The sequence below is a fragment of the Triturus cristatus genome, chromosome 8 (genome assembly GCF_964204655.1).
Source record: "Triturus cristatus chromosome 8, aTriCri1.1, whole genome shotgun sequence".
In the NCBI taxonomy this organism is placed as follows: Eukaryota; Metazoa; Chordata; class Amphibia; order Caudata; family Salamandridae; genus Triturus; species Triturus cristatus.
In genome coordinates this window covers 228,954,104-228,966,411 of record NC_140591.1, presented here as the reverse complement: position 1 = coordinate 228,966,411, position 12,308 = coordinate 228,954,104, and the positions used below count along the sequence as shown (strand labels likewise).

The 12,308-nt window shown below is 42.6% G+C and overlaps 1 protein-coding gene across 1 annotated transcript in view; it reads left to right on the top strand.

Moving 5' to 3' along the window:
- MAML2 (mastermind like transcriptional coactivator 2) overlaps positions 1-12,308 on the top strand; it is a 576,438-nt gene that overhangs the window by 545,149 nt on the left and 18,981 nt on the right. The window contains exon 3 of the mRNA XM_085621429.1: positions 6,152-6,349. Coding sequence (XP_085477555.1) covers positions 6,152-6,349 — 198 coding nt within the window. The remainder of the gene's footprint in view (positions 1-6,151; positions 6,350-12,308) is intronic.

Sequence of the window (12,308 nt, the reverse complement as noted above, 5' to 3'; positions counted from 1 at the left end):
CTTTCTCGCTTCGTTGGCTGTAAAGCGCTCCGATACCTTTGGGTGGGGCAAGCGCTATATAAAACTCTTCAATAAATAAATAAATATACTGCAATACTTCAACTTGACACTGAGGAAGCGCTATAATGTGTGATAATTATATTTAATGCGGTGATGCGGGGACTTGCATTTAAATCGGTGAGACTAACGCGTGATGCGTGACATTTGGCAGGGGTGCCAATCACATCCAGCAAAGGCGCATTTTAGCTACGGATCTCAGGCAGGCATCCTCAGGAAAGGGGCATGTCCAACAGATGTTGTACTGCCATCTTTACTTTGAATGAAAAACAGACGGGTGGGCGGGGATAAAATTGTAGCTAAAGTTGTGAATCTTCAAGCCCCACAGCTGTTTCACATGGGTTGGGAACAGGGGAACAAAGTGTAGTTAATCAAAAAATGAGAACAATAAACCAAAGAAACAAGATTAATTAAAATAACAACACACTTGTAACAGCAGTTAAAGTAGCGAAGAGATCATGTAATGAGTTAACCATTCTATTATATTTCATTATCACTTGTTGGTACCCACCGTGCTCTACAAATAATAATAAAATCAAATTAACATCTGGCAAGGACATCTCATAACAGTCAGTTTTGTTGCAGCCTTGCTTTTCTCTCTAAAATAACTGCTGAGACATCTGGTGAAGGCCAGTGGACTCCAGTGTTGCCTCGCTGCATACAATAATCGTGGGCACAGAGACTGAGGACAAGCGGTGCTGCGACTTTTCATCTCTAATTTAAATAATGTTTTCCTGCTCATTGTCATTTCATGACCACTTTACACGTGCGAGGACACGCGCTAATAGTCTGGGGTACTGCAGTGTTTTTACGTTTAATGCTATTCGAAGAGTTACTTTACATGCATGTCTGTATCCATCCTATATACAGCTGTGTTCTCCCAAAGCCGACTATGGCACAAACATGGTCACTGCTGGCACGTGTGCCAAGAGCACTATATGCTGTACAGAAGGTGCACGCGTTCATATATGATGCCTGCTGCATGTGTGCAGTTCAAACCACTGTCCTTAGCTATAGGGTATAATGGCCGGTTTGGACTTTGTTATACAATATGATGCGCGCCAGAGGGACTAGTTTATCTATTATAACAGGGACGCACAACGCCCAAGGAAGTCATACAAGCTCAGTGCAATCCGGAAGTCAGGTTACAGAAAAGGCAAACGTGTAGGGGCTTACACGCAGGCGCATGGATTCCGTACAAAGGAAGGGAGAGGGAGGAAGTGGGAGTTGGGAAGCATTAGTTAAGGTTATTCCAGACGAACTGCATTAACGTTTACTTCTGTAACATTTGGCATGTTCAGTACATGCATGAAAGATCTATATTTAGGAACCTTTTAAGCCCTCATCCACTGTGAGTCCTATTTCAAAGGCTCCTTCATAACATGGTATAAATCGATATTATGACGCAACAGCCTTACTTTATGATGAAGTGAATCTTTGATGTGGTTCTTGAATTGGCACAAAATCGGCGGGACTTGTCACTATTATAAAATGATCACTATTACTCTCTGAGGCCTGTCTGCCTCCCTCCAGCTCTCACTCACCCATTCAGTCACTCACTTTTCAAGCCTTTCTCGTATGTATGCACATTGCCATGCACTCTGACACTCACTCACTCTTTCACCTATCCATGAGTTCACCCAGCTTGCGACTCATTGCCACATACAGCCACTCACCTACGCACACCCCCACACACTCAACAACCATTGAAGAAACACTTCACTTATAAAGTAGCCAGGTCTATTGGCTTTGCCAGTGCTCCTTCTGTGAGCAGTGCAGTGACCGGGCCGACAGTTATAAACAGAAAAAAAGAAATGTTCCAAGGCGTGTGGGATATTTCCTTTTTGTTTTTCTGAATCAAACTACTAATTTGTAGTTTTTGTGTCTGAAAAACCGAAAACAATGCAGTGCAACCTCACGAAGTGATGGGCTACCCTGCATTACACTTTTTCTGGAAGTCACCTGGCATATCAGTGGGAACACTTTCAGCAAAAATTCTGCTGATGTTTAATTCTGATGGCCAAGGTGGCCGTGATCGGGTAGGCTCAAGGCTAAGGCTACTGAAGGATGAAGTGATCAGGGGGTAGTCTCACATCCCGCCAGTCCAAAATGGCCCTTTTACCAAAGGACTAGGGTCAGCAGAATATACATAAGAAAAACATCCAGAGTAAGGGTGAGTTTAAGGTACACTAATCATTTCATACATAATATTGTGCACATAGTAGGTAACTCTAACATTTATATATCTTTTCCTACCAGAGTAGATTAGGTATTGGAGAAGTGTAGTTAATCCTTGTCCTGGAGAAGTGTAGTTAATCCTTGTTTGGACAGTAAAGGGACAAAACATGTTGACCATATAGGGGATCTTGGTATCATAGTGGTTCAGAGGATCCATCAGTTAGTGTTTTTATCCCATTAACAAGAGCCCTGCAAATATAATAGACCCTGAGGTGACCTCTAGCTAATTTTAATATTTCTCATTTTAGACCAGTCTACAGAGTGTTCATTATTCTTCCCATAACATCTCCTGAAGGGTTGATTAGCCATAGTCTGGTCCAACAGGCGATAAAAAAAAAATCCTGCAAAGAGTTCCCCTGCAAGGCCCATTTGGCATTGCTGCGCCAACCCTACATTGAGCACAGCCCGATGGTGAAGCATGCCACCGTTGGTGGAGGGGGGCTTGTGCTCCTAAAAGGAGCTGTTCCTTGATGACCGGTTGGGTCCAGACGCTCAATAGAGGCTTTGGAACTCATAACGGAACGTCCCATTCTTGTTAGCAAAATACAAGCACAAGCTTGGCCATTAATGGCAGGGCTCTTGCCTCCCAAGTGGCTTGACTGCCAGTCTGCCAATTATTGCACTTTTAACATGTCTTGCTCATTCAGAACTAGCAGTCATATTGCATCAGCCCATGGAGTTACTTCCCACACCATTGTCAGGGTCTGATGGACATGCTGCTGTGGCTTTATGCCTTGTTTTACGCCTCACTCTACCCATGCAGTGCAGAAACCCCAAAGGTTAAAAGGACATTATAATTAGGTGAAAATGTTAGTTAAAACATACTGTATTAAACGAGCAAAACCACTAAAATTCACCCGTTATAATTATCTCAAGTAACTATAACTCGTGCCCCAAAGTAATTATAACTCCTGCCCCCTGCCATGTACAGTGTTATCATCAATGAGGACTTTTCAGATGTTGCTGTAATGTTATCATAGAACATGTCATGTGTCATTTATTATGTGAGGTAATTAGCAGTGCATGCAAGGGCGCGGAACCGACGCAGAATGGCACAAAGCCTCGCTGCACAGCTTTATCGGAACCGACACCGTACCACGCAAAGTAACACTGTGCAGACTGCGCAGTAAGGACATAAGATAGAATCCTTAGCATACCAAACTTGGTGGTCGGCCTGAACTTGTGACTTTGATCTGAATCTTTAAAATTGCATGTCTCTAGTTCTACTGATTGGATTTGTGTCATTTTGGTGTAAAATAATTTATTACATTTTACTCTATTCTTCTAAATTGAGGTGGGATTTTTTTTGTGTTGTGTTTTCACTTTATTACTGTTTGTGTGCTGCATGAATACTTTACGCTTTACCTCTAAGTTTTAGCATACAATAATGTCCCAACAGGTGTACTAAAGCGACAATTTGCACAAAGTACATGAAATTACAAGAGAAAGCGAAAAATTATCCCCCCCAGTATCCATGTTTTGTACCATTTTAAGTAACGCCCTCTCACTGTTGCCTTCACCTTGTCACGTGCCTCAAATGTGCCATTCACCTTTTCACAAGCACTATTTGTGCCCTTTTTGTTGATTACACTTACTTATAAATAATTACATTATTGCTGTCTGAATTAATTCTTATGCTTATTAATGAATACAGACCACGATAGTCAATGTTTGGTGTTTGTCTTTTTTGCTTTTTCTCGTAAGTTAAATTACTTTGAGCAAATTGTCGCTTTAGTACTACCTGTTGAGACATTGTCATATGCTATTACAATTACCCAGGTCTTAACTGGGTTTATGGGTTTCCTCCTGTTTTGTTTTACTGTTGCCTCTAAGTTAAGCCTGACTGCTTTCGTGCCAAGCTACCAGGCGGCTAAGCACAGGTTAATGTAAGGACTTGTGGTTCGTCCTGACAAGGGCTCCGATTGTTGCTTGAGAAGGGTTTCACCCCCTCCCCACCTCCCAATCAAAAACTCAATTTCTGTGTTTTGTGAATTGTTTGAGGTTCGAGTCATAGACATGTCTCCAGCTTCCAGTAGTGATTCCGTGGAGGTCCACAGAAGGCAAAAGTTTAAGGACTGCTTCCCTAGGGGAAGCTAATTTATCTTAATTAAATAATTGCAACTGTTCCCTTTTTAGCCAAATATAAACACATATACATTTGCTTCTCTTTCCGGGTTACAATTCCAAGGATAACGGCATAAGAAATGTACTGGTGACTGTCTTCTTTTGCGTTTTTTGCTAAATTGAAAATGTATTTTATTTGGGATATTTCTAATTTGCTAATTTGCAAATGTTCTTGTCCTGTATTTTAACACATGGGGCCACATGTATCAAATAAGCATGTTGCGATAAATAGCGATTTATACCAAATCGCTATTTGGCAAAATGCTATGTAAGTAAGGAATCGCCAAAGATTTGGCGATTCCTTAATATTACCTAATAGCGATTCAGTAAATAGCGAATCGCTAATAGGTAATAATACTCCATTCGTTCCTATGGACCTAATTGGTAATTGCATTTTCCTAAATGCACAGTTTGCATTTGGAAAATGCTTCATACATGTGACAAGGGAATCGCAATTTGCAATACCCTATTTGTAGTCGCAATTCTAGGTAATCGCAAGACTACAAAGCCTTTCATACATCACGAAAGGCTATTTTCCATTGGAAAACAGCCGATTTAACCAAATCGCACTGTTTGCGAATGCAAAAGGCTTTCATATATGTGGCCATGATATGTTTGCACTCTGCATTTCCAAGCTGCTAATTCCAGATTTGCTGTGCTCTTCGATTTTTGCATAGCTAACCCGTTGTGTGCATGTGAAATGTTAGTGCATTGCCTTTCAGCATTGAACATTCGTTTCCCCAGATTCACTGTGTAGTTCTGTTTTTGCATAGCTATATGTTTTTCACATTTATAATTCAAAATGTTGATATAAGTGTAAGAGGAATAACCAATGACTTTGATTTCAGTTGCTAACATTAATTTATGGCAGGTCGGACAAATCTCTTGGGTTCAGTGCAGCACTTAATTGACCTGTCTGTCCTCTGCAGTGCAGTCAGCATGCGGCTGCATGTTTCTGCAATCAAGTATAAATTTAGTTTTCTTGAATATTGTTGAAAAATCATACCAGTCACAGATGGGTCGAGACTGTTAAGTAAAAGCAGCCCTAGCCAATGTTTTAAAATAGTGTGCCTAACAAGTGAGCTCAAGAAGCAAGTCCTACCAGCCCCAAGGATGGTTAGTTGCGGCCAATGATCTACGAATTTTCTTTGTTGATATTGGACTAAATTATCCATTTTGTGATACATTTCTACACACATATTAGCATACGGGTGTCTGGGTTTTATAGGCAGTTTAGAACAGGAACTCATGAAATATTCCAATAAACTAATGTGTCTCCCGGAGGCTGCTTCCAGGGTTTGGTGGGACTGTGGTTCCTCCACCAAAGCCCACCTAACCATGGAAATAGCCTTTACCCACCCCAGGGGGCTTGTTCCCTGTGCCAGGCTTGGTAAGTGCATCCCTGGTATAAGAGCTTGCCTTTGTGCACAATGTTATTTTCTTCGTGTCTTTTGGTATGATAGAGTGTGACACAGTAATAATATTTGTGTATACAACATTTCATACTTCACGTCTGTCATTTCTAGATGTTATCGCTGCCTAATTTAATGGTAATACTCAGTTTAGTCACCTGGGGGATGAAACCGCCATGCCAGGGTTCGAACTTGTGACCGCAGATGAGCGCGTGTTTGAGTGGCGCGCGCTGGGCTCCCAGTGACATTCTACTGCCTTTAGCTTTGATTCCATTGGTCACGTGGGCACCGCGCTGACAGAATCTTTGCTTCTTCCCCAGGACCAGCACTCCGCAGCAGGCCAGGGCGCAGGCCCCAGCCCCGGGCCCAACGCCTGCCCCGCCCCAAACCCCAGCAGCGGCTTCCTGAGCAGCCAACAGACCCACCTAATATTGGAAAAGAAGCTGGCCCTGCAGCGGCAAATGATGGAGCAGAAACAGCAACTACTACTTCTGCAGCAGCAGCTCCTGGCAGATGTGGTAATGCGCCTGACGGATTTCTTATTTATTGACTGTAAATTTAATAGGATTATGGAAACCTAGCGGGACAAACGCTGAAGTGTTGCACATGGTATGGAATGCTGTAAAATGTTCTCGCTATAAACATAAAGCATGCAGGCGGTTTGCTGCCCATTCATTGGATATAATTTTACTGCCTCCGCGCCTCTTAAGGAATGTGTTTCAGAAACAATACAGAGCGTTTCCATGCCAGAGTAATCCCTGTTTTGTGGTGCAGGAACAGGAAGCCTCCGCCGCCAGGGTACACGGGTCTCAGCAATAGCTGTGTGTTTGGAAGCAGAAATGTAAGGAATGCGCTTTCATTCATTAAATAAAGCTTTTTCATCTATACAACCGCTCATCCCTGTTTGATATCAGCGGGGTACGTCAGCAGTTTACACCTCATGGGAGGAAGTGTGGCTTTTAAATAAATAAATAAATAAAAACCCTACGGGCCCGATTCACACAGACATTTGCACTCTTAAGTTCAATGTATACTTGCAAAGAGCTTGATTTGCAAGTGCAAATGCACTTTTGTAATCCACGAAGGGTGTATTTACACTTGTAATGTTATTTATCCATACTTGATATTACCTCGGTAAACTGCTTTATTACATAAGAGCAAATCTCCAACCGGTATAGAAAGCACCAAAGGTTTGGGAACTTATCCTCGACCAAGTCCCATCCTGGAATCATTTAGATATTTACTCCTGGCACTTGTAGGAGTAAACACATTGGGAATAAGAAGTAAACACAAATAAAATCGTTTACGCCGTAGAGGAAAATGTTTCTCCAAAGGCAAAATTTATTTTGCCTTGGAAGAAAAAAAACTGCAACTGTACTAATGCCGAGGTATTTTGGAGGAACAGCTGTGCACCTTATTCAAATGTACAGGAGGGGCTGCCTATGTAGTCAGAAATTCACAAACCTTTTCTAAGATTACACTTGGAAAGGTTGTGGATGCAACATACACACATTTTGGTGAATCAGGGTCTAAGATTTGCAGTGCAGTGGGAGAAACTGTGTTTACCCCGATACCTGCATGTTTCTTATGCATGATCGTTGATACACCTAATTTTAAAAACTCTATTACCCAGCATTTAGCACTTTCACTGCCCATTTCTGAGTGAGAACCATAATTATAAATGTTGAAAATCCTGCATTATGCAATTAGAAAGCCATAGGCTACAAATTACTCTAAATGTTATATCTTGTTTTTCAATTATTTCCTATAAAAGAGTTTCAGGTGCTGCTTATGATATTACTCTTTGTTAATTGATTAGTTGAGGCGTATTAAGATGTGCAAATTTAGTTCTGCTGGCTTGGCGCGCTTCCCTGCGCCATACTCAGTGGGCGAACAAACTGACCCAACAAACACCTCTATGGCAGGGCGCCTGGCTTAAAGAAGTGGGAGCGTTGAAGGGGTTCCCGGCATGGGACCTTATTGGTATTTCGCAGCTAGGAGACGTATGGGTTGGCGATCACATACGCACATTCCAAGACCTGCAGACCCGCCATTCCATCCATCCATCACAATTCTACAAGTATTTGTAACTATGCCACTCCCTCAACACGTATATACAAAGCGACACAACACTCCCAGAATACAGCCCCACAGAAGCGCAGACCATGATGGGAAACCTGGGGAAGGGAGGGATATCGCGAATGTATAGCTCCTTAACTAACAATGGCCCAACCACACTAGACCAGCACAGAAGTCAATGGGAGAACTGGGTGGGTTCCCTTGAGGAGGAAGACTGAAGACATGCCTTATTGGCTCCCAAAACCATCACTACCTCAGCCAGCACTTCGCCTGGTCCAACTGTTCTATCTCCAAACTGCCTACCTCACTTCACATCGCCTCTACAGAGCAGGCCTGTGACTAAATCTATCCTGTACACACTGTTGCCAAGAACCGGCAGACTTCTACCACATGATGTGGACAGGCACCCACCTTGCCCCGTACTGGAAATCGATAGAAACCGAACTTACTGAAGTCTTGGGTTGGGAGGTTCCACATAACCCCCTGAACATACTCCTGGGGGTCACGGATGGGTTGGACGGATCTAGAGTAGATAAAATATTCCTGGGTACAGCCATAATGGTGGCCAAAAGGGACATCGCTGCCGCATGGAAAATCCCAACCCCCCCAAGTATAACTAAGTGGCGCAGGGGGGGTGGACTGGTGTGCAGCGCAGGAGAAGCCTCTTTACGAAGCTAGGGGATGCCCGGCCAAACACCGCAAGATATGTGGCAAATAGCTGAGACAAATTGGGTAATGGAGTTTTTTCATCTCATCTTCTCTAACTAATCTGTATGAGATCTTGTGGGAATATGGATTGCAATGTACTTCAAAACCCTGTGTACATAACAATACTTTATTGTTTAATTGCATTGCTAATATGTGCTGTACTGGTTCACCTGTTCAATTAAAATCAATAAAATTGAGTATAAAAAAAAAAAGATGTGCAAATTTGCCCATTGACAGGTTTGCAAACTGTAATAAAGTTGCATGTAACCTATGTACTTAAAGGTTGCAGCGCAAATTGTATTTTTGTCAGTGGTCACAAAATGGCATGCCTAATGACTATTAATTAGGCAAGTTGCAGCTTGCAACCAAGTGTGATTGGCTGTAAATGCAGGAAATGAGGAGTGCAAGGGACAGCAGACCTTTGTCTCTGCATTTGCATTCCCAAATCAGAATTTTTTTTTCCAAAGCAGCCCATGTCGCTTAAAAGGACGGTGCTTCTTTTAAACAAGTTTCCCATTTGGGAGGACATTGGGGAGAGCAGGCAGTGCTTATTTGGACCTCAACCTCCTTCCTTTGTGACCCCGCCCCCCATCCACGACTGAATTCTCTAAGAAGAATATGTCCCACAGGGAAGGCGTCCCCTTTTCAAATCAAATATCACCCCCTTCGTGGTATCCTTTTCTGATCAGTGGTTGGGGACCTCAATTGTGGTCTTAAACTATTGAATCATTCCTATTCGCAGATAGGAGTAGGCCACCTCTTTCACACATTCGTATAGGGTAGCAAAACTCCTTTTACAAGTTGGGAAGACTTTCAAACTCATAGAAGGGCTTTTGTAAAGAGTAAAAAGATAATTTGCAGTCACAAACCCTGTGATTTTGCAAACCTCTGGCTATGTGACTACCAAATACCTTTGTACATCAGGCTGTTTGTTCCATAATTGCTTTCTATAGTAACTCTTTTATTCAAGTTTCTTTGCTTGGCAGATGTAAATAATTCCAGCCTCTCAGCAGTTGGTAATGATCCATAACTTGAGACAGCGATTAGATTAGTTCTCACAGATTCGTTTTGGATGCCCAAAAGACAGTAATTACAGCACAACTTTGAGGTTATCACAGGCAACAAGCAGAGGCCAAGCACCTGGCCACACCCTGGATGTACCTTTATTAGACTTGCGGGTTCCTCTTATCCTTCAGTAGATCCACAAGTCTGCTGTAGCCTGCCACTCAGATGGGGACATACAGTCACAGCTTTTGGGGTGTCCGCATAGGGACAGGAATGACTGTGCTGCTTATGTGGGGAGGCAGTTTACATTTGGCCAGCACACATGTGACAGTCACAATTCTGTGCAGAATAATTCCTCTTATGCCTATGTGGATGACATTCTGCACGGCAATGCCCTTTGGAAGGTAAAGCAATAAAGGGCAGGACCAGAGTTGAATGGGTGTGGTGGCAAGCATCTGTTGCAAGCCATGACATGGAGTACTGGAGGAATTCACAATTTCCTGGATCCACATTCTCATTCAGAGATTGAGAACTGGTTTCCCATTGGCTTTTAAATTCCTACTAGAGTTCACATCCCACTGCAGTATCCACAGTGCCACACTGACTACCCCTCCCCTGTATGGGGCAACCCAAATCTTCTTGCGCCTTAAAGCGGTCAAGGAAGGTGTGTGTTGCCCCAGCCATTCTGGTCAATTTCCCAATGGAAACCAGAGGGCTGACATCAATAAAGGGTACATAGGAGATCAGTGTACCCCAAGGTATACGCAAACTGAGAGTCTAGGAGTGTTGATTGCCTCTGCAGGGCTGGCCTCCCTGTGTGCAATTAACTACAGGCAAGTCTGCATTCCTCCCTTTCACTCTCTCATCCGCAGATGAAGAGGGCCCTGTAGTTGGAGTAGACAAATAGATGGACTAAAGCAGTCATTGCTTGCATGTATTGGGGAAGCAATGTGTAGTCTGAGACAGCAACTTGCTGCATGGGGGAATAGGTTGAGCGAGGCCCTAGTGAGCACCAGAGAAGACTCAGACAAAATGACAGGGACTCAGAGCCCTCCTGTTACAAAGGTGGAGGGAACTTGGTCATTGAGGCCTGTGATCTATCCCATTTCTAGCACTCTGCAAATAAATGATTCTCGTCTAATCGCTATGAGCAGCATACCCTCCGAAAACTCTACAAATTATTTTTGTTGTCAGCTTCTCCTTCCATTTGCCATACCTGTGATGTAACATTGTCTAACATCACTATCTTGCATTTTATATAACTTGGATGCATCTGACATTCAGAATCTGATCAGGGATTCACAATCTGTGACACCCTATTGTAACTTTGATGGGCCTCAGGAGATTCCTTTTGCTCACCCTTTGACCTTCCACATAAGTTGATTCTCACTGACATTTGACAGGTGCTCAGCTCTGAAGTTCCTTCCAAGAGCCCATCCTAGGCCTGGAGTCAAAAGTGACGACTGGGTCTACTGACTAAGGCTGGTGAATGAAGTAGGAAACACTGGACCAGGCTGGAGCTCTTTATTGAGAACCTCATATCATCAGACAACTTTTATTGGGATGGTGCCACTAAAAAAACTAGTACAAAGAGATCATTGGGTAACTTCAAAAGCCAACAAACACAAGATCAAGACCTGGGGCAGCACAGGCATCAAGGATAACTGCAGAATAACTGAACCAACTTTGATTAAGCTGTATCATAATATTTAGGATGTATTGCCTGTGGAAATACATAACAATTATGTTATGCTATGTGTGCATCTGTGCAAAGAATAGTAATTCTGCTCCTAAGGGTTTTATTGGGAATTACCATCTTTTGCGTGGTATTCTCCCAGAATATTTGTCTTCACAACCCTGATTTGCTAAACTCGTTTTGTTGGAGTCAGGACTCAGCAGACTTTACTCCTGCTAAGTGGTAAAATGCGTGTGCTCTCCCTTCCAAACATGATATGAAATTAAAAGAATTTGATTTATAGAAGCGCACAAATACCCGAGGGCGTTGAGGCGCTAAAGACTTGTCAGTTCAGATGAGAAAAGAAAATATCAGACTCTGTTCTATGTCTATGGGTTTATAACGTAAAGAGCCAAGATTTTAGTGCTTTTCTGAAGCAAGTATGGGTATGGGAACATGGTAAAATTGGTATAACCTGATTGGTACATTTAATTTACCTATAATTCCCTAGGACATGGTACTACATGTTCCCATGGCCTGCAAATTAAATGCTACTAGTGGGCCTTCCATTTCAGTCTGTGTGCATTTTTAAAACTGCCAGTTCAACCTAGCAAAATAAACCTTTTGTCTAACGGAATCCTCCTGGGTTATATGAATATATAATCCAGGAAGGAGTGGAGAGAGAACTAACTCTAATCTTTTTATTGCCAGAAAAACGCTCCCTCTCAAACTAGAACTTCACACTCTAAATTATCCTGCGCCCCTAGTATTACCCAGTTACTTATTCAAGAACAAGTTCAAGCAAGTTCCAGGAACAATTGCTTAGTTGTTTGTTAGCCACTCGCACACCATTATAGTAATGCTTCATCATCAGGTCTCACCGAGGTCCCTAAAGACCAGGATGGGCTCAACCATATTCTAGTGAACACTTTTAGATATTGTGGAAACGGAAGTGAGAAGGATAAAAAAGCCTGGAGATACTCCTGTATCCCTTTATTATTTTTAGCTAT